The sequence below is a fragment of the Crocuta crocuta genome, unplaced genomic scaffold (assembly GCF_008692635.1).
Source record: "Crocuta crocuta isolate KB4526 unplaced genomic scaffold, BGI_CrCroc_1.0 scaffold549, whole genome shotgun sequence".
Lineage (NCBI taxonomy): Eukaryota > Metazoa > Chordata > Mammalia > Carnivora > Hyaenidae > Crocuta > Crocuta crocuta.
Window position 1 is genome coordinate 508525 of NW_027529169.1, and position 21909 is coordinate 530433.

The following is a 21909-nucleotide window of genomic DNA, read 5'->3' on the forward strand; positions in this document are numbered from 1 at the left end:
AATAGATACATTTCGGGGCGCCTGGGTGGCTTAGTCGGTTAAGCGTCCGACTTTCGCTTAGGTCATGATCTCGCGGTTCGTGGGTTCGAGCCCCGCGTCGGGCTCTGTGCTGACTGTCAGCTCAGAGCCTGGAGCCTGTTTCAGTCTGTGACTCCCTCTCTCTCTGACCCTCCCCTGCTCGCGCTGTCTCTCTCTCTCTCTCCTAGAAATAAATAAAACATTAAAAAAATTAAAAAAAAAAAGAAATAGATACATTTCTGGGAAAACATAAAGAGCAAAATGGGTCAGGAAGAAATTAAAAATTTGAAAATGCCAACAAGCATTAAAATATTTTAAAATGTTTATTTATTTTTGAGAGAGAGAGAGAGTGTGTGCGCACCTATAGGTACGTGAGCCTCTTGCACTCATGAGCAGGGGAAGGGCAGAGAGAGAGAGAGAGAGAGAGAGGAGAATCCTACCAGGATGGCTGAGTTGGTTAAGCAACCAACTCTTGATCTGGGATCATGTCATGATCTCACAGTTTGTAGGCTTGGACTCTTTGATGACAATGCAGAGCCTTCTTGGGAGTCTCTTTCTCTCTCTCTGTCTCCCTCTCTCTCTCTCTTTCCCCTCCCCTCCTATGCTCTCTCTTTCTTTCAAAATAAATAAATAAACATAAAAAAATTATCTCCAGGCACCTGGCTGGCTTGGTCAGTAGAGCATGGGACTCTTGATCTCAGGATCATTAGTGTAAGCCTCACCCTGGGCGTGGATCCTACTTAAAATAAATACATTAAATAAATAAATAATGAGTGCATACTCTTTTTCCAGTTTCTGAAAAACTCACATAAAGTAGTGAGAAACTGTTCTTGAAAGTCAGTAGAATATACCTACAAAGTCATCAGGGTTGAGACTTTGGGGTAGAAAACTCTTTGATTAATATTTTAATTTCTTGGGGCACCTGGGTGGCTCAGTCAGCTAAGCATCTGACTCTTGGTTTTAGCTCAATCTTGATTTCATGGCTGGGGAGATCAAGCCCCACATAGGGCTCTGTACAAACATCACGGAGCCTGCTTGGGATTCTCTCTCCCTCTCTCTCTGCCCCTCAACTGCTTGAGCTCTCTCTCTCTCTCTCTTAAAATAAATAAATAAAGCTTTTTTTTTTTTAAAGTAAACAATACACTGATTAAGTTAACTGGTATTTTACTTAGAATATTTGCCTTTTTCTTACGATATTTATATGTACATACATAAGTGAGATGAATCAATAATATTCATTTCATGCATTTTCGTTATCCAGTTTTAGAACCAAGATAACTACTATTTAAAAAAAATTTTTTTAAGATTTATTTATTTTTTAGAGACAGAGACACAGAGTATGAGCAGGGGCCGGGCAGAGAGAGAGAGAGGGAGACACAGAATCCGAAGCAGGCTCCAGGCTCCAAGCTGTCAGCACAGAGCCCGACATGGGGCTCGAACTCACGAACTGTGAGATCATGACCTGAGCCGAAGTTGGCCGCTTAACCGACTGAGCCACCCAGGCGTCCCAAGATAACTACTATTGATTGGGTAATATTGTGGTTGTAGCCAGAAATCCTTTTTTAATGTATTTATTAGTTCTAATTGTGTATGTGTTTTTGTTTGTTCATTTTTTTGCATTAATCACTCTTAGGGGTTTTATGTAATATGAAACTTACTATACTTTTACCTCTTCTTTGTATTTACTTCATAAGATCCAGTTCAAAGGATTCTGTGTGTAAAATACCTCCCCTGAAACTTTCTCTCTTAAAAATAATGAAAGGCAAATGCCCATTTTTACTATGTAGTACAGAATTTTTTTTTTTTTTAGTATTACAAATCCACTACTATCAGTAAATAAAACAGCACTCAAACAGTTGGATATACACAAGACGTGGTAAGGTAGAGTGAGATTATGGGGATTAGGAAGGAGGAATTACAAAAGGGCATGAGGGAATATTCCTGGGTGATGGACAAATTCATTATCTTGATTGTGGTTATGGTCATATACATATATCAGAAGTCATCAAATTGTGGACCTTAAATACATGCAGTTTATTGTATATTGATTATATTTCAATTATACTTCAATAAATGGGTGGGGAAGTCTTTAAAATTATCAAGAACATGAACCATAAGAAGTAATATTAATTGAATTATACCAAAATTAAGGATGTCTGTTCAATAAACAATATTATTTTTTAATGTTTATTTATTTTTGAGAGAGAAAGAGAGCTTGGGCAGGGGAGGGACAAAGAGAGAGGGAGACAGCATAGAGGCTCAGCATAGTACCTGATGTGGGGCTTGAACTCATGAACTGTGAGATCATGAGCTGAGCTTAAGTCAGATGCTTAATGGAGTGAGTCACCCAGGCACCCCAATAAACAATATTATTGACAGAGTTAATGATGAAAGTTGGGAAGAAATATTTGCAATGTTTAAAATCAACAAAAGACTGATATCTGAACTATACAATAAACTGATACAAGTCAATGTAAAAAATGTGGGAATCCCTATAGAAAAATTGGCACAGGAAAACAAATAGGCAATTTATAAAAGAGAAAAATCAAAAGTAAAAAAAAAAATTCAGACATTGCTCAAACATACTAACAATTAAAGAAATGCGAAGAGGAGCACCTGGGTAGTTCAGTTGGTTGAAGCGCCTGACTTCAGGTCATGATCTTGCAGTTCATGAGTTTGAGCCCTGTGCTGGGCTCTGTGCTGACAGCCCAGAGCTTGGAGCCTGCTTCAGATTCTGTGTCTCCCTCTCTCTCTCTCTGCCCCTCCCCTGCTTGTGTTCTGTCTCTCACTCTCAAAAATAAATACACATTAAAAAAAGAAAAATAGGGGCGCCTGGGTGGCTTAGTTGGTTAAAAGTCCGACTTTCACTTAGGTCATGATCTCGCGGTTCGTGGGTTTGAGCCCCGTGTCGGGCTCTGTGCTGACTGCCAGCTCAGAGCCTGGAGCCTGTTTCAGTCTGTGACTCCCTCTCTCTCTGACCCTCCCCTGCTCACACTGTCTCTCTCTCTCTCTCTCTCTCTCCTAGAAATAAATAAAACATTAAAAAAATTAAAGAAAAAAAGAAAAATAAATGCAAGGAGATATTTTAAATTCATGGCACAATGAAAAATTGGAAACTTAAGTAACATTAAGTTACTTAATGTTAATTGCATAGGAAGTTGAGATATAGAAATCCCACCATTGATGGTATGACATTCCAGAGTGGGGAGCTCAATATGTACAAGAAATTATCACAGAACCGAAGGAGAAATGTCCACATGCAGCATATTTTGTGGTAGCAGGAAGCTGGAGGCAATCATGGAAGTAGTGAACAAATAAAGCACAGGGATCCACATAATAGAATATCTTGCAGCACTCTTAGGAGCAAAGGACTAGAAAGCCATGAGGTCAAAGAATATTTGTTTTATTTTTTAAGATGGCAGATATCACTGCACATTGGTATGCTAACGGGAATGATCTAATAGAAAATTTGATAGTATAGGAGAAAGGGAATAATACAGTAGAAAGGTAAAAAGGAATAGACTGAAGCATAGAACTCTAGGGTGGGGTAGAGGCAGGGGATGGGAATATGGGAGTGACAGTTGGTTTAAATAGCTGCAAGAATGATTCGTTGTAACAATACAGAAGTCAATGTATATAATAGAGGATGAGGGTAAGTTGGCCACATTGGTGGTAAGATAAGTATGTTTTCTTTTTTTTTAAATGTTTTATTTATTTATTTTTGAGAGAGAGAAAGCCTGAGCAGGGGAGGGGAAGAGAGAGAAAGGGAGACAGAGAATCCCCAGTAGGCTCTGAGCTGTCAGTGCAGAACCCAACTTGGGGCTCAAACTCATGAACCAGGAGATTATGACCTGAGAGGAAATCAAGAGTTGGATACTTAACGGTCTGAGCCATCCAAGCACCCTACTATGTTTTCTTTTAAATACTTTTATTTTCACAGTAAAATAAGAACCAAAGTCATAAGCTAAGAAAAAGGAAAGATAAGGGATGCTAGATGACTGTAGAGAGCTTTTGTAAATAAAGCCTCCCTTTCTTCATTTATACAGTGAGGGCAGCACCCAACAGAGATGACCCCATAGGTGTCAGCTTTATCCAGCGTTCATATCCCTGATGCTTAGCATGATGATTCTCTGAGTATAAGAATGTAAACCAACAAACACACCTTGGAATCTAGCTGGAGAAGAGAAAGGTGGAGTCGTTGATAATAGGAATACTAGAGCTAGCATTCATCGAATGCTTCGCAAAGGACCCGCATGACACTGTAATTAAGAGTCTACTTGCCTTTTCTCATTACATCCTAACAACAACCTTACAAATAATACAACTGTTTTACAAAGAACTTAAGGAGGGTTTCTTTCTTCAGAACCAGAGACTTGAACATTAGGATGGTGAGTAATAAAAGGTAAGTCTCCTTAAAGATACTGTTAGCTCAGATGTGACTCTTGATCTCAGGGCTGAAAGTTTGAGACCCACGCTGGGTACAGATATCACTTAAAAAAATTTTTTTTAATGCTATTAGTTCAGCTAGCTAATGGGGACTTGATTCTCAGCAGATGAAGCTCTAATCTCCGTGATAGAAGAAACCTAGGCAAAACCCTAGCTCCCCTTCCTGATCACCTGACCCACTAGTACAAGGTGGGTGACCTTGGAGGAGTCACACATTTCCAGTTCTGTAAAATGGAATGATGTTAATGGATGTTAAGTGAAACATTATCTAAGTTTGTGGAAACGCTTGCGAATGAAGTGATATATGTATGTATATGTTAATATTTCCCTGTTGCTATTACTATTATGACTGTAAGCGACCAGAGCAAGGCCAACGCCTGAAGGCAAAGGTAAGCCTCCAGCAGAGAATGGGCCCTTTAGGGAACATATCAATACACACCAAGTTTAAAGAATTTTAGCCGGTAGCCTTGGCTCGATGGGGGGGAGGGGGGCGAAATTTTTCTTCATCAAGGCTCGACCATTCTGGGTCTTAGGCTTGAAACTCTGGAAAAGATAATTAGGTTCTCTGGGCGAGTTCCGGGTGGCCAGTCTTTGGGATTTGAAATGCGACGCTGGGTGGGGCCTCACTGCCAACCGCTGGGCACCAGGAGGCGCCCATCGGATCTGTTCAGAGCGCTTGGGGCAGCCACTTGCGGTGTGCCTGACTATGGTCAGGAGCTGGAAGCTGGAGGTCCAGGAATCCGTGCCATTTGTGGACACAGTTCCTAGTGCCCTCTTCGCGTCCACCTCCACCGCATCCCCTTCCTTTCCAGCGCGAGTCCGGGCTTGGAAGGCGTGAGGTGACCGTGTTGCCGGTGTGGGTCCGCAGAAGAGTGGCGGGAACTCCCGCCGCCCCGACGGCGCGGTGACTCCAGTGTGGAAGAGGCAGCTGTTCTCCCAGGCGGCCGTGGGGGGCAGCAGAGGGGACCGCGACAGGTGCGGGAGCCCCTCCCCGGGTGGAAGTGAGAAGGCGGGCTTCGGGTCTGTTCCCAGGCTGGAAACCACCCCAGCTCCCCCTCCCCCCCCAAATCCCCCGGAGAGGCAGGGCCGGCGCCGGGTCTGGAGGAGGAAGCGGCCGGAGACAGTGCAATTTCACGCGGCCTCTGGGGCTCGGGTTCCTCGGCAGGGTAGATGAATTATGGGGTTTCGAAGGGTTTCCGGGGAAACTGAGGTGGCCTGAGTGTGCGGCAAACACCTTCCTCCTCAAAAACACACACAGAAAAAAAACATTCACGTTCAGAGAGAAAATCCCGCAAGTGACCCAACCGGCTAGGGGAGTTGAATGATTTGCTTAATGGGCGAGGCCAACTTTCAGAGGGCGGGCTTTGGAGCGCTGTCCCCACCCCCATTACCTTGCCCCTTTGGAGACATTTGGGGGTGTTTGGAATCTCGGCCTCCCCTTAGTCCAGCTCCCGAAGAAAAATTAGGGTGAGACCCATGCTCGATGTGCGTGGCCAGCGGACAAACACTGGGGCGTGGGGCGCGCTCGCAGCGAGCAGTCGGAGGCTCCAGCCCGCTCCACGCCAGCCTTGCGCCGGAGGGGGCGCGGCCGTGACTCACCCCCTCCCCCTGCGCTCCCTCCTTCGCCCTCTCACAGACTTACACCCCTCCCCTGCTATCCCGCCCCGGACTCTGGCTCCGGCTCCTATTGCAGTTTGCAACCTTCTCTGCCGCCGATACTAAGTCGCTGGCGGCTCAGGTGGCTCCGCTTCGATGTCCTAGTCCAGGCTGCAGCCCCCACGCCCCGGGCCGGATTCGGCGGGGCTGCCTTCACCCTCTGCTGGAGTCATGAGGGCGAATGGGGCTCTGCAGGTGCTGGGCTTCTTTCTCAGCCTGGCCTGGGGCTCCGAGGTGGGCAACTCGCAGGCAGGTAAGCGTCATGGGGGCACCCGCAGCCTCGGAACCCGGGATCCCGAACCGAGTGCTCCGAATCCTGGAGGCAGGGGCAGCAGCTGGGGCGGGGCGAGGCTGGGGTCTGCTGGGACCACCTAGGCGGGGACCTTCAGGCTCGGGTTCTCGGCGTGATCCGGGCGGGATCGGGATTCCTGGACGCCGCCCCCCCCCCACGCCCCCCGGCTCAGCAGCGCGTCGCCGACCCTCTAAATCGCCCCTCTCGATGGGACTGATGCCGAAACAGATCACACTTCTGAGGGGCCCTGTATGTAGGGAGGGGAGCTGGGACCTCCGTTCTGTAAACGTGAGATGATCGGAGGTGTAGATCTTGGAGAAAGGAGTGGCGGGGGGATGTCTCAGTTTGTTTCCCCAACCGCGTCCCGGGGTTTCAGCACCTCCAGTTTCGTTGTTTTGCCGACAGGGCGGAGCTATGGAAGGGTTGTTGGGGGTTGTTGTTCTCTGCTGTTGGAAAAACAAGAGAGGCACCTCCTCTTCCGTGAGTTGGCCTGCCCTGGGAAGGGCTGAAATTAACCAGAGAGCTAAGTACAGGTGACATGAGGTGAGAGGCCACACAGAGGCCGACCTCCCTCTCTTCCTCAGAATAATAAAACCGGCAGGTCCCCGACTTGACTAACCTCGCTTTGTCAAGACCCAGATCAAGTCAACTAGTATTTATTGAGCATCTACTATGTATCAGGCTCTGGGCCAGGAGCTGTAGGGTCAAAGACATCCAGTTTGTATTTCTCTTGTTTTTTGTCTTTTTTTTCCCTCCAAACTGAGACCCAGCAGGGCACCTCTCCTAACTTCTGAGTTTCCTGTCCTGGGAGTCCTTCCTAGACCCAGCTACTCCCCCACCTACATTCTCTTTATTGTCTGACTCTGCCTCTTAGAGTCTAACAACAGTCAGATTGCTCTTCTGTTCCTCCTCCCACTCCCATGCTACTGGAGCCCACCCCTTTGGGGTATCTCTGGGACTGTGGACACCTCAGGGTGCTGGCGGTGCTCACATTGGAGGAATCCTGTTGATCTCTTCCCCTCCCCCAGACTTCAGCTTGGGGTTTGGCACAGCCAGGGCCTCTTCCCCAGAGTGGGAGTGGGAGAAACACCTGTGCTTCCCACACAGTTGCTGGGCCTAAATTTAGACCCTGGGATCTTGAGATGTGAACACACACAGCTGGTGGNACTAAACAGAATGAGTGTATCACTGTCCCATCCAGACCCTTAGAATCTTCCACCAGGAACCCAGGAGTCCCACATCCTGGCCACCTTCCCTGAGGGAGACAGGAGGCAGGCATGATTGGGTCTCTTTACCCTTTATCTGGATCCTGCAGCCTCTGGGCATCCGGCCCTGTCTCAGTCCTTCTATAGCCCCTTTGTCCTGGCTGTGATGGGGGTGGGGGATATTGGAGAGGAGGCCTCTGGTTGAGGAAGGGCTGGAGATTCTTGGTCTGACCCACCCCAGTGCTCTCTACCAAAAGAGTGCCCAGACCCCTCCCTGTGCCCCTGGTCCCCGGGTATTATTCCCTTCCCCCAGCCCTCCTCCCCAAGCTGCCTTGTTCCTCCTTAGAGATGTTTTTCGTGCTCTCTTCCCGAGCATGCCCTTTGCTCCCTGTTTGTGTAATATGGACTTTACCCTCAGGATGGCAGGGAACTGGGACCTCTAACACTATAGCCTTCCAGACACAGATACAGAGTCTGCAGAAACACACAAAGGCAGGTGGGATAGATGGGGCCACCTGAGTACTTCCTAATAAAGAAACCCAAGGACAGAACCAATATGGATTTCTGGGCCAGCAGGGAAGCTGTGTACACGCTGTGTGCACGTACACACACACATCACATACATACCCCACTTCTCTGCAGAAATCTTGGCTCCTCCCTTATCTGGGGACAAGGGTTGGCACCTTGACTTGTAAGAGGGGGTATCCTGCCAGGAAAGGGTTTGGGGTGGGGCTATTCCCAAAATGACTAACCTTCCTAGTCTCACCCAAGGACCCAAGAGTTCCCAGGATCCTCTGGGAGCTCCCAGCCAGTTTACCCCTTTGCTGGGTCTACCCCACCCTCTTCCTATTGTGGGGAGCAATAGGGAATGGGAGCGCTCAAAGGTCAAGTGAGCAGATAGAGGTGTATCTAGGAGGAGGGGTTGAGATCTCACTAATTTCCCTCCCTCCATTCTCACTCCCACCTCCTACTAAGCCTCAGGGAAGAGTGGTTGAAACAGGTGGAATCTACCCCCCACCTCCCCACAGTCTCACTGAGCCAGAGGAAAGAGACTGGGGTAAGGCTTCAGGGTCCAAGATTTCCCATAGCCCCTATGTCCTCCAAACGTACAAGGTCAAATGAACCCCCAAGACTAGCATGCCTCATGAGGATTGCCATGTTGGAAAGCTTTTTAATGAATCTTTTGACAATGGAATTGGGTGGAAGGCTTAGAATGGGGGAATCTTCTGCTGTTTCTCTCCAGGCTACTGTGTATCTGCTGGAAAGTGTGATGCTGCTGAGGAGCTGGAATGTGTTGGGATAGGGGAAGGGAGACGGGAAGCCAGAATTTAGGAAGGAGGGGTGCAGGGTAGGCAACCAGCTCCTTATCTTACAGCTTTAAAGACAAAGCTCACATTGACCCCCCCCCACCAGAGCTCCCCTTCTAGTGAGGTCACTTGTCTGAACCCAAGGCTTGAGGGTGGAGGGGGGCGGGGGCTACTGAGGACAGGGTGTCTCGGGACAGGGTGGAGCAGCCCCCTCCCCCTAGATAGAATTGCCTCATTGTGGGCTGAACTGTGGCCCTGGGCACTGCCCCCACCCTCTGCCCCCATCCCACCCTCAGTAGACACAATAGGGGCTGTGTGCTAGCCCCAAAGAGATATTTATTCCAGGATCTAGAGAGAGGCAGGATGGGGATAGAGAAGTAAGAACTCTGGCTGGAGAGGGGGAAGGGAAAAGAAGGGTAACCAAGTTGTGGTCATTTTCTAACCTCTCTAAGGAGAGAAAAAAAAAACAACTCCTACATCCTCTTTGATTAACTCCTTAGTACCCAAAGTAGCACCTGAAAGAGGCCAGAGGAGGCCCTGGTGGAAAAGGGAAACCTTTTCACCTTCCTGTTCAGAGAGATAGTGAGGGACTTCTGAGAGAGGAGGGAGTTCAGGCTCTCAGTCCAACATAGGCCTTTGTGTCTGTCTCTGCGGGGAAGGTTGGAGGCAGCTGCCTCTTGATCATGTTGAATGTTACTGGGAGAGGGCAACCCAAGGGATGGCCTTGGGGGACTAGGCTAAAAACTTGGGTCCAGCTCTCTGCCACTCTTACCTCCACTCTGAGCAGTGTGTCCTGGGACTCTGAACGGGCTGAGCGTGACTGGCGATGCCGAGAACCAGTACCAGACATTGCACAAGCTCTACGAGAGGTGTGAGGTGGTGATGGGGAACCTTGAGATTGTGCTCACAGGACACAATGCTGATCTCTCCTTCCTGCAGGTTAGAGTGCCTGACTCCCTACCTCAACCTCTTTCCCCCTTAACCCTCCCACAGAAGCCTCCATCCCTTCCTCAGGGCTGTCCTCTGCTGGAGTTCAGCATTCCTAAAACTCCACAGTTCCTAAGATTCAAACCTGTATCTTTATGGGGACAATGACTGGCATCTGGGACTTATGGTCTGCCTCTGTAGCCAGGGATACACAGGGGCTGGCAATGAGAAGCGGGCAGGGGTGGCATAGTGTTCTGCAACAGGGGCTCATCTAGAGAGATCCCTGGGACCAAGCAGCACCTGGAAAGATGAGGCTGGGACTAAGCAAGGACCCTCCCAGGAAGAGGAGCTCTAAGAAGGAAAGGGTAGGAGACTAGAATTCCCAAGGCACTTCTGCTGCCTGTCTTCCTTTACAGGAGGGACACAGTAGTGTGACAGCAGCTACTCCCCTACCCCAGAGTAGGAATTGGAAAGAATTAGAGGGCTTAGGGATTCTTTAATGCCTTGGGGAGGGAAGGGAGATTGAGGGTTTTTTGTCCTGTTGTTCCTCCCACTGACATGATCTCTGTTCCATCACAGTGGATCCGAGAAGTGACTGGCTATGTCCTCGTGGCCATGAATGAGTTCTCTACGCTGCCACTACCCAACCTCCGGGTGGTGCGGGGGACCCAGGTCTATGACGGGAAGTTTGCTATCTTTGTCATGTTGAACTATAACACCAACTCCAGCCATGCTCTGCGCCAGCTCCGCTTTACTCAGCTCACTGGTCAGTTCCTGATGATTCCTTCTAGTCTTGCCCCTAAACCAGCCTGCAGACAGGTGCCTCCTTGGTGATAACCCAAGAGTGCTTATTAAGTGCCCCTTTCATGGGGCCCACCGTCTTGACCTTGTGGTCTAAATGTCTACCACTCCTTAAACAACATAGGGCCCTGATACGGAGCAGAGGCATCTGCCCCAGGGGGAAGGTCCTTATGTCCCATGGGTCTGGAGTTGGAGCTGGACCTGTTACCCACTCCTCTGTCTTTAAAGTACAGTGTAGTTTAATGTCCCTCCTTCCCCAGGAATGGGGATCCTATCTCCTCCCCCTTACAATTCCCCACAAGCTGGAGGAACATGGGAATTAAATGCCACATGACTACCTTCTACTTCTCCCTGTCCATGTGTCAGTTGGCAAACAAACAGGTAGGGCGGGGGAAGGAAGTGGTTGAGTCAGGGATCTTCTCTCTTTCTTTCCCTTCCCTTCCCCCACTGGCTAAACCGGATCTGGACAGGTGTCTGAGGAGGCAGGAGTTTCTTTTGGCCTGGCTCCTCCTCTATCTTACAAGGCAAACCTTTTCTGCCATTCAGATTTAATTAGACATATTCATTTGTCCCATTTGTCCCCTCCTCCTGAGTCTTGGGTGGCCTTTTGGGTTGGTGGTGGGGTGTGAGGGGAAGACGAAGTCTGCTGCAGCCTTGAAGCCTCTTACTTCTCTTCCCTATCTCAGAGATTCTGTCAGGAGGTGTTTATATTGAGAAGAATGATAAACTTTGTCACATGGACACAATCGACTGGAGAGACATCGTGAGGGACCGAGATGCCGAGATAGTGGTGAAGGACAATGGCAAGACTTGTGAGTGAACATGATCAAGACTGCTCCCCTGCCCCCACCAAACCAGAGTAACCTCTCTCCCATCATCATTATATCCTTAATTCCAACCCTCCTGTCCACTGAAAAAACACCTCAGGCTCCAGACCTAAGGAGCCTGCCAGGAGGGAGCAGTTCAGTCTCCTAGAATCCAAACCCCAGAAGCAATATGTGAGGAAAAGGAGCAAAAGATCTCTGTGCACTAAGTGAGGAAGCCAGATCCTTGCGCTCCATATCCACATTTCTTTCCATTATAACGTTCTCCATTCTCCCTGGAACTACCCGTGATCAAAATCCGCTGCTCCCTGTCCACTCACACACATATTCCTGCTGGGTTCAGTTTGCCAAGGAGGAACCAGGTTCCTGAGTTTGGACTGGGGCTGAGCTTGGCAACTGCCCCAGACCCACCCCTTCAGTGCCCTGTGGGTGGTATGGAGGTGTAGCTCCACCCCTTGTTGACAGGTTCACTTGAGCCGAGCCCTGCTTTGCAAGGGCAAGGAGGGACACTGCCCTGGTTCTTTGCTTCCTGGGACTGGGGCGTCTGTGTGCTGACATCATACCCTGTTGATTTAAGCAAGCCTTTCTTAACTCTGACAGCCCTTTGTGTTGCTTTCCTTCCCAACCAGGTCCCCCCTGTCATGAGGCCTGCAAGGGGCGCTGCTGGGGTCCTAGACCAGAAGACTGCCAGACATGTGGGTTTTCTCCCCTCTAAAAACTTCCAAGTTCATACACTTTCATATCCCTGCCCACCTCAATCTATGTCAACACTGGGGGTTGGGACAAGCCTAGAGGGCGAGAAGGTGAGCAGTGGTCACCTTAAGAATATAGTCTTAAGAGTCCTGACAGCCATGCTTTCTCTCTTTCTATAGTGACCAAGACCATCTGTGCCCCTCAGTGTAATGGTCACTGCTTTGGGCCCAACCCCAACCAGTGCTGCCACGATGAGTGTGCAGGGGGCTGCTCAGGCCCTCAGGATACAGACTGCTTTGTATGTACCACCATTTGCCTGGCTTCTGAAATGGGGATGTGGGCTTTGGGGAGGAGATAGGGGTACATATTTAATGTGAGCTTTATGAATCTCCTATGTTCCTAGGCCTGTCGACTCTTCAATGACAGTGGGGCATGTGTACGCCAGTGTCCACAGCCTCTTGTTTACAACAAGCTAACTTTCCAGCTGGAACCCAATCCCCACACCAAATATCAATATGGTGGTGTTTGTGTAGCCAGCTGTCCCCGTAAGTATCTAAGAAGAGGAACAATGGTAGTGAAAACTGGCTTTTAGACAACATTTTAGGAGGTGAAAGGGATCAAGTTGGGTGGTAAACAGAGGATGTAGGTTGTGATCATCTAACAGCCTCCAGTGAATGATCCCCCATCTGCTTCCCCATGATTTCGAGTAACTGCTCCTGGTTCTGCAACAAAGAGCAAAGGGTCTTTCTAACCCATAGGACAGGGCTTGAGGAGCCTTGGGTGGTAGGTTGGGGCAGATCCAGCAAAGAGCAGGAGGGAGCAAGGTTCACTTGGTGGTTGGCAGTGTTCCTTCCTTGTCGCTAACGGTGCCCTCCTCTTTCCTAGATAACTTTGTGGTAGATCAAACGTCTTGTGTCCGGGCCTGTCCTCCTGACAAGATGGAAGTAGATAAAAATGGACTCAAGATATGTGAACCTTGTGGGGGGCTGTGCCCTAAAGGTGAGCAGGAGATGGTGAGGAGTTGGTGAAGAGACCTCCTTTCCCCAGAGACCAATCAGGCCCTGCCCACTGAGCCTCTGTTGTGTTTGCAGCCTGTGAGGGGACGGGCTCCGGGAGCCGCTTCCAGACTGTGGACTCTAGCAACATTGATGGGTTTGTGAACTGCACCAAGATCCTGGGCAACCTGGACTTTCTTATCACTGGCCTCAATGGGTTAGAGACTCTGCTTTCCTTTTTAATCCCTCACCCCATCCAGCCCCTCACAGTTCATTGCATTTGGCTCAACCCTTCATATATGCAGCTGATTAAGAATATAAGGCATAGGGGCACCTGGGTGGCTCAGTCAGTGGGGCGTCCGACTTCAGCTTAGGTCATGATCTCGCAGTTTGTGGGTTCGAGCCCTGCATCAGGCTCTGTGCTGACAGCTAGCTTGGAGCCTGGAGCCTGCTTCAGATTCTGTGTCTCCCTCTCTCTCTGACCCTCCCCTGCTCACGCTGTCTCTCTTGCTCTCTCTCAGAAATAAATAAAACATTAAAAAAAAAAGAATATAAGGCATAAAGTTTTAAAAGTCACATAGTATCTGACCATGCCCAACTCCATCTCCCACCCAAGGCTTGAATCCCCTCAGAGACATCCCTAAGCAATCTGATACCATTCAGCTGAGTGGCAAGAGACAAAGACATTGTGTCCTCCTTTTTTTTTTTAAAGATTTTTTTTTTTAAGTAATATCTTCAACCAGTGTGGGGCTCAAACTCACAACTCTAAGATCAAGAGTCTCATGCTCCACGGACTAAGCCAGCCAGGTGCCCCTGTCTGAATCAGTTTTTTAATGTTTATTTCTTTATTTTTGAGAGAGAGAGAGGGAGGGAGGAAGGAAGGAAGGAACAGAGAGAGAGGGAGACAGAGAATCCCAAAAAAGCTCTGCACCCTCAGCGTGGAGCTTGAATCAGGTCTCAAACCCATGAACTGCGAGATCATGACCTGAGTTGAAATCAAGAGTCATACACTTAACCAACTGAGCCACCCAGGCACCTCCTAAATCAGTTTTTTTTAATGAGTTGCCACATGATGGTTTTCTAATTCCATTAGTTCTTTTGCATTTATTTGTTAGCATTTCACTGTTAGGAAGAGTCTTCTCTCCTTCCCACTTATTTGTTTATTCAGTAATACCTATTTCATTCAATTTTTTATAATCTTTTACAGTCATTATTTTGATGTTCAGTTATCTCTGAACTGGCCAATGGGGACACTTTCTTACTGTTTTGCATAAGATGCTATAAACTCATGTTATATTTTTCCTGCCCTGCCATTTCTCCAAGAAGCCCTGTTTCCTTTTAGTGGAGAATGGTGTTTAGAAACTAAGTTCTGAGGCATGCTTGTTGCTACTGGGTCCTACCTCTACCTTGACAACTGTTTTTTATTGTTCTTTCCAGAGACCCCTGGCACAAGATCCCTGCCCTGGACCCTGAGAAGCTCAATGTCTTCCGGACAGTACGGGAGATCACAGGTGAGTGGGAGAAGAGGCTGCCCTTTCTTTTTTTTTATTTTTTATTTTTTATTTTTTATTTTTATTTATTTCTAGGAGAGACAGAGAAAGATAGCGTGAGCAGGGGAGGGTCAGAGAGAGAGGGAGTCACAGACTGAAACAGGCTCCAGGCTCTGAGCTGGCAGTCAGCACAGAGCCCGACGCGGGGCTCGAACCCACTAACCGCGAGATCATGACCTAAGCGAAAGTCAGACGCTTAACCGACTAAGCCACCCAGGCGCCCCGAGGCTGCCCTTTCTGAGAGAATAGGTAAACCACTGGCACAAATTGCTATGTAACTACTTACAAACTCATGTCCCAAGCAACAAGGGAAGGACTGATAGAACCTGAGAAAGCAGGCAAAGATTCCCTGCTCACATGCTTCTCTCTGCACCCCCAGGTTACCTGAACATCCAATCCTGGCCTCCCCACATGCACAACTTCAGTGTCTTTTCCAACCTGACAACCATTGGGGGCAGAAGCCTGTACAAGTGAGTAGTAGAGTGTGGAGGTGGTAGCATCTCCGGGCAATAAACCTTGTTTCTGAGGCATCCTTGCGTGGAATACAAGGTGTTGTGTCATACAGCAGCCCCAAAGGGTCTGCCAATCTGAAGAGAAAAAGATAAAAGGAAGGGGTGTCCATCTCAGTGGTCTGACTGGCCCAGAGCAAATTTGTTGAATGAACATGAATCCACTGCATGGTCATTTTTCCTTGTGTCATCTCCCTTCTCATCCTGTCTCCTTGTTTTCAGTCGGGGCTTCTCTTTGTTGATCATGAAGAACTTGAATATAACATCGTTGGGCCTCCGATCTTTGAAAGAAATTAGTGCCGGGCGTATCTACATAAGCGCCAATAGGCAGCTCTGCTACCACCATTCTCTGAACTGGACTCGGCTGCTGCGAGGGCCTCCAGAAGAGAGACTAGACATCAAACATAATCGGCCCCGCAGAGACTGCGGTGAGGGAAAGGGTCCCCAGGGTGGTGGGAACAGGGGGCTAGGGAGGAGAGGGTACAGTGTAAGGACTGTTATGCCCTGGAAGTAGAAGGGACAGAGGTGGGACCAAGGAGATGGGCATGTCAGGCTAGAAGCGGTTGTGAGGAAGAGTTCCAAAGAGCGCATGTTACAGACCTGACGACTCCTAACTCACCCCTTCCTTTCCAGTGGCAGAGGGCAAAGTATGTGATCCCCTGTGCTCCTCTGGGGGCTGCTGGGGCCCAGGTCCTGGTCAGTGCCTATCCTGTCGAAACTACAGCCGAGGTGGTGTCTGTGTGACCCACTGCAACTTTCTGAATGGGTAACAGTGAGGGGCGAGAGAGTCAAGAAAGGATGGGGGGGGTAGGGACTCTGGGATGGAGCTGTTCAGTTGGCACCTGAAAGCCTTTAGATGACTCTCTGCGTGCCTTGGTGGGAAAGAGGAAGGGGACCCTGTGGTTGGGGGATCAGGAAGTGAAGGTCAGGACTTAGAAGTGACCCCTTCCCTTTACTCCCCTTTGCAGGGAGCCTCGTGAGTTTGCCCATGAGGCTGAATGCTTCTCCTGTCACCCGGAGTGCCAGCCCATGGAGGGTAGTGCCACATGCAATGGCTCGGTATGATATCAGCACCAGGATCTCTAAGGGAGAGGGGGCAAGGGCAACACTTGAAGGTCTTGGGAATGATACAGCCAAATCCCAAGGCCAACACAGGGAGGCCAGATAATACGAGGGTCTATGGATGGAGTATCCAGAATGGCTGGGTTGGTCCTTGCTGGGAGGTATGCCATTGACTTTGGAATCCCATCCTGCCCGCCCTTCTCTCTTCTACCCAGGGCTCTGATGCTTGTGCTCAGTGTGCCCATTTTCGAGATGGGCCTCACTGTGTGAGCAGCTGCCCCTACGGAGTCCTTGGTGCCAAGGGCCCCATCTACAAGTACCCAGATGCTCAGAATGAATGTCGGCCCTGCCATGAGAACTGCACCCAAGGGTCAGTGATGGGATGATGTGGGGGGAGGGGGAGAACATAAAACTAGGGGGAAAGAAGAGGGTAAAGGGAGCTGAAAGAAGAAAGGAACTGTGACTTAAGAATCACTCCCAGCTGCATAATGAAGGGTTGGAGAAAGGGAATCTCAGTAACAGCACACAATTATAGCACAGTTTTGAGAACCTGGAATAACCTCAGGTCAGGGGAATTTCATTCAAGAGAGGGACTCAGGGAGGGTTGGCAAGCTAGAGATGGAGGCCATGTCTTGGGATGTGATTTGGGCTCCAGGATGGGACACTATGGTAGGGTCTGAAACAATGTTGTATGTTAAGGCTCTCGGAATTGAGCTTCCTATGGGAGTCTCCCAACCTCCCATTTAAGGAGGTGACTTTGTTCTCCAGGTGTAAGGGACCAGAGCTACAAGACTGTTTAGGCCAAACACCGGCACTGATCAGGTATGATGGGCTTGAGATTTATGAAGCTGGGGATATTTGGGAGAGAAGCTAGGGAGGGGGCAGTTACCTCCTGGAAAGAGATGACTCTCTATTCATTTTGGCCTTCTATATACACCACTATCACTGGAGTCAGAGACACAAGAATCCAAGGTTCTAGCCTTCCCTTCCTTAAATTAACTTGCAGCAGCCTCAGGAGGGTAACTCTTTCAGTGTTTAAGGACATGTGTATGTGTGAATGTTAATTTCTTGCCTCAGATCTGTAGCATACCTTTAATACAGGCATAAATGACATTTGTTTTTTTTGTTTTGTTTTTAGTTGTTGTTTTAATGGATCTTTTTTATTTATTTTTGAGAAAGGGAGGGAGAGTGTGAGCTGGGGAAGGGGAGAGAGAGAGAGAATCCAAGCAGGCTCTGCACAGTCAGTGTGGAGCCTGACATGAGGCTTGAATTCTCTGTGAGATCATGAGCTGAACCAAAAGCAAGAGTTGGACACTTGACTGATTGAACCACTAGACACCCTGGCACAGGTGATATTTATAAGGGAGCTATAGACCTAGGATAATGCTGGGCTTCTCTATCCCACAGCAAAACCCATCTGGCAATGGGTTTAACAGTGGTAGTAGGATTGGCAGTGGTTTTCCTGATCCTGGGAGGTACTTTTCTCTATTTGCGTGGGCGCCGGATTCAGAATAAGAGGGCTATGAGGCGCTACTTGGAACGGGGTGAGGTAAGTGCCTGGCCTAATCTTGAAAGGTACCCTATACCATCACTCTTTAAGGGCCCCCTCCTTTCCCAGAGATTGATTCTTTTCTTCAAGGAGGTAGTATGGCCCATGAGAAAGAACTCTGGCCAGAGAAACGGAAGAACATACATCCTAGTCCTGATTTTGCCATTAATTTGCCACATGACTTCAAAGAAGTTACTTTCCTTCTCTGTGCCTCATTTTACGCACACATACAAAAGAAATAACACTCATCCTTACAGAATGGCTGTAAGCGTGAAAGGGGCTGATATACGTGAAAATGCTTTGGAAAGCAGAGAGGACTGTAAAGAAGTATTCAAGGGAATGACCTTACCAACTCTCCCCCTTGCCCTCCATCAAAGGGGAAACCCAACCCTCTTGATTGCTGATCCCATGAACACAAAAAACTTCCTCAGTCCTTAGTGTCTGTTACTCCCCAGTATACCTGCAATGCTTAAGACTAAAGACAATTCCTCTTCTTACTCCCACCCCTTTGGGCTTTGTGACTCTGAGCATCCACCTATAGAGAGGGAGTTGGAGTGGGACATGGGAATGGGGTTGAATATTTTCTTCCCTTCTGTTCCTCAGAGCATAGAGCCTCTGGATCCCAGTGAGAAGGCTAACAAAGTCTTGGCCAGAATCTTCAAAGAAACAGAGCTGAGGAAGCTTAAAGTGCTTGGCTCGGGCGTCTTTGGAACTGTGCACAAAGTGAGTGGCCCACAGAAAGTCTGTGGAGGAGGAGGGGAAAGGGTCTAGGGTGAACGAGAGAAAGATTTAGGGAAAGGGCTAGCCTGGGGTGAATGACCTTAGGCTGACCCCTGTCCAAAACTTCTTAGGGAGTGTGGATTCCTGAGGGTGAATCAATCAAGATTCCAGTCTGCATTAAAGTCATTGAGGATAAGAGTGGACGGCAAAGTTTTCAAGATGTGACAGACGTAAGTGAGGGAAGGGTGTTCTGTATGCCACTAGAAGAGAGGTCAGTATTAGATATGATTATGTAGAGGCATGGTCCCGTGGCAGTAAGTACTGTTAACCATATTGATGTCCTTGACTGCTGGGGTAGCCCTGATCTGGGTGTATGTATGTCGACCTATGTGATCCCTGGATAACCCCTCTTGTGTCTCATAGCATATGCTGGCTATTGGCAGCCTAGACCATGCCCACATTGTACGGCTGCTGGGACTGTGCCCAGGGTCATCTCTGCAGCTCGTCACTCAGTACTTGCCTCTGGGTTCCCTGCTGGATCATGTGAGACAACACCGTGGAGCACTGGGGCCCCAGCTGCTGCTCAACTGGGGAGTACAGATTGCCAAGGTGAGAGGAACCTGGAGGAGTCCTGTGACTGAACTGCCTGGTTGGTGGCCAGCAGGGAGTTGAAATTCTGAGAGGTGCCTTTAGGGTTTGGGATGATCCTGGATCTCAAGGATCAATTCCCCCAACCTTGAGAATACTTCCTTCCTCTGTAGGGTATGTACTACCTTGAGGAGCATGGTATGGTGCATCGGAACCTGGCTGCCCGAAATGTGCTACTGAAGTCACCCAGTCAGGTTCAGGTGGCAGATTTTGGAGTGGCAGACCTGCTGCCCCCTGATGATAAGCAACTACTACACAGTGAGGCCAAGGTGAGGTGACACAAAGGGCTGGGTAAGGAAGTGGGGGTGGGGTGAAGCATGGGGATAGAGAGCAGTCAGTGGTCTCCTTCAGAGGCAAAGAGATGCTGCATAAGTTCAAGGAGAAGAACTTTGAGATGCCAGAAGTACAAGTTGAGAAAACAACAGAGAACTTGGGGTTTAGTTTAGAAGTGCTGAGAAAAATTATGGAAATCAACTTTTGTCTTTAATTCCCCAGACTCCAATTAAGTGGATGGCCCTCGAGAGTATCCACTTTGGGAAATACACCCACCAGAGTGACGTCTGGAGCTATGGTCAGTCTATCTGGATACCCTCTATATCATCACTGGCCCAAACCCCATTGTTGATTTTTGAGAGACCCCTTCTAAGAATTTCTAGGCTCTTGTGAGATCCTTGTGTTAGATTAAGTTCTGCCTCCCCTTCCTCTTCATGCCCGTGTCTACTATTTTGCCATCAACCGGTCACGTCTTTCTATACCAGGAGTGACAGTTTGGGAGCTGATGACCTTTGGGGCAGAGCCCTATGCTGGGCTACGACTGGCTGAAGTACCAGACCTGCTAGAGAAGGGGGAGCGATTGGCGCAGCCTCAGATCTGTACCATTGATGTGTACATGGTCATGGTCAAGTGTGAGTTACTTGCTGATCCTCGCCTTTTGGTTTTGTTTTTACATGTTTATTTCTTTGAGAGAAAGGGGCAGCATGAGCAGGGGAGGGCCAGAGAGAGAGGGAGGGAGAGAATCCCAAATAGGCTCCATAATGGCAGCATAGAGCCCAACTAGACTCAATCTCACGAACCATGAGATCATAACCTGAGCCAAAATCAAAGTTGAATATTGAACCGACTGAGCCATCCAGGCGCCCCTGGTGCCCCAGCCATTTTCTATCTGACTTCCCTCCCTACTCCACTCCCCTCTTATGGCTCTACTTCCTCCATCTTACCCCCAGGTTGGATGATTGATGAGAATATTCGCCCAACCTTTAAAGAACTAGCCAATGAGTTCACCAGGATGGCCCGAGACCCACCACGGTATCTGGTCATAAAGGTGAGTAGGAACTAGGAGTTTTCAAGATCTAGAGGAAAGGGGACTTGGCGGGAACGAGGATCCATCTTAACAATCACCTGCCCTACAGAGAGAAAGTGGGCCTGGAATCTCCCCTGGGGCAGAACCCCCTGCTCTGACAAACAAGGAACTGGAGGAAGTGGAGCTGGAGCCAGAACTTGAGCTAGACCTGGACTTGGAGTCAGAGGAGGATGGCCTGGCAGTCACACTAGGCTCTGCCCTCAGCCTGCCAGTTGGAACACTTAATCGGCCCCGTGGGGTAAGGTACTTCCCAGGGTTTCAAGACTGTCTGCACCCTCATGAACCCCACTGACACCCAGGTTAACTACTCAAAGGCCCCCATGGTAAGTAGATTTCTCCCTTAATCAAACCTCTTTTTCATCCTAGAGCCAGAGCCTTTTAAGCCCATCATCTGGATATATGCCTATGAACCAGGGTAATATTGGGGAGGCCTGCCAGGTAAGGTCTGTCTCTTTAAGGGGCTACTGAGAGGCTGGGTGGCAGTGTCTTAGGATCCATAGAGGCAGTGTGGGAGATTTTAGAAACATTTTAGGTTTTTTGTTTTTGGAGGTATTTTTTTTTTAAGTGTTTATTTTTGAGAGAGAGACAGAGCACGAGCAAAGGAGTTGGGAGTAGGGAGAGGGAAGCAGATTCCGAAGCAGGCTCCAGGCTCCAAGCTGTCAGCACAGAGCCTGCCACGGGGGCTCAAACCTACGAACTGTGGGATTATGACCTGAGCTGAAGTCGGACGCTTAACCTACTGAGCCACCCAGGTGCCCTGAAACCTTTGAGGTTTAATCAGTGTCCTACAAAAAAAGAAGGCTTTAAATAACCCAATCTCCTAAACAAATAGGAGATTTCCTCATCTCTGTGTTTTACTTTCCTCCTTAGGAGTCTGCAGTTTGCGGGGGTGGTGAGCGGTGTCCCCGTCCAGCCTCTCTGCATCCAATGCCACGGGGACGCTTGGCATCAGAGTCCTCAGAGGGCCATGTGACAGGCTCTGAGGCTGAGCTCCAGGAGAAGGTGTCAATGTGTAGGAGCCGGAGCCGGAGCCCACGGCCACGTGGAGACAGTGCCTACCATTCCCAGCGCCACAGCCTGCTCACTCCTGTCACCCCACTCTCCCCACCAGGATTAGAGGAAGAGGATGTCAATGGATATGTCATGCCAGATGCACACCTCAAAGGTGCCTGACTTTTCCTAGGGTTTTCCTCAAATCTTTCTCTAATTCTTTTTCTAGGCTTATCTTAATCCTTTTATCTTCTCTAACCTTTTTTAACGTTATTTTTAAGAGAGAGCACAAGAGTGCACCTGCTCCACATGCAAGCAGGGGAGGGGCGGGGGGGGGGGGGGGGGGAAGAGGAAAAA

The 21909-nt window shown here is 48.8% G+C and overlaps 1 protein-coding gene across 1 annotated transcript in view; it reads left to right on the forward strand.

Annotated features, from left to right (window-relative positions):
• The first annotated feature begins 6125 nt into the window (after positions 1 to 6125).
• Positions 6126 to 21909, forward strand: part of ERBB3 (erb-b2 receptor tyrosine kinase 3) — a 17773-nt gene continuing 1989 nt past the window's right edge. Inside the window, exons 1-27 of the mRNA XM_077757475.1 lie at positions 6126 to 6373; positions 9712 to 9863; positions 10431 to 10617; positions 11339 to 11464; positions 12106 to 12171; positions 12349 to 12467; positions 12573 to 12714; positions 13055 to 13168; positions 13261 to 13381; positions 14602 to 14675; positions 15094 to 15184; positions 15446 to 15651; positions 15857 to 15989; positions 16192 to 16282; positions 16501 to 16655; positions 17054 to 17107; positions 17693 to 17834; positions 18438 to 18557; positions 18686 to 18784; positions 18978 to 19163; positions 19316 to 19471; positions 19698 to 19773; positions 19961 to 20107; positions 20426 to 20523; positions 20612 to 20800; positions 20929 to 21000; positions 21433 to 21727. Coding sequence (XP_077613601.1) covers positions 6292 to 6373; positions 9712 to 9863; positions 10431 to 10617; positions 11339 to 11464; positions 12106 to 12171; positions 12349 to 12467; positions 12573 to 12714; positions 13055 to 13168; positions 13261 to 13381; positions 14602 to 14675; positions 15094 to 15184; positions 15446 to 15651; positions 15857 to 15989; positions 16192 to 16282; positions 16501 to 16655; positions 17054 to 17107; positions 17693 to 17834; positions 18438 to 18557; positions 18686 to 18784; positions 18978 to 19163; positions 19316 to 19471; positions 19698 to 19773; positions 19961 to 20107; positions 20426 to 20523; positions 20612 to 20800; positions 20929 to 21000; positions 21433 to 21727 — 3493 coding nt within the window. The 5' untranslated portion in view covers positions 6126 to 6291. The remainder of the gene's footprint in view (positions 6374 to 9711; positions 9864 to 10430; positions 10618 to 11338; positions 11465 to 12105; positions 12172 to 12348; positions 12468 to 12572; positions 12715 to 13054; positions 13169 to 13260; positions 13382 to 14601; positions 14676 to 15093; positions 15185 to 15445; positions 15652 to 15856; positions 15990 to 16191; positions 16283 to 16500; positions 16656 to 17053; positions 17108 to 17692; positions 17835 to 18437; positions 18558 to 18685; positions 18785 to 18977; positions 19164 to 19315; positions 19472 to 19697; positions 19774 to 19960; positions 20108 to 20425; positions 20524 to 20611; positions 20801 to 20928; positions 21001 to 21432; positions 21728 to 21909) is intronic.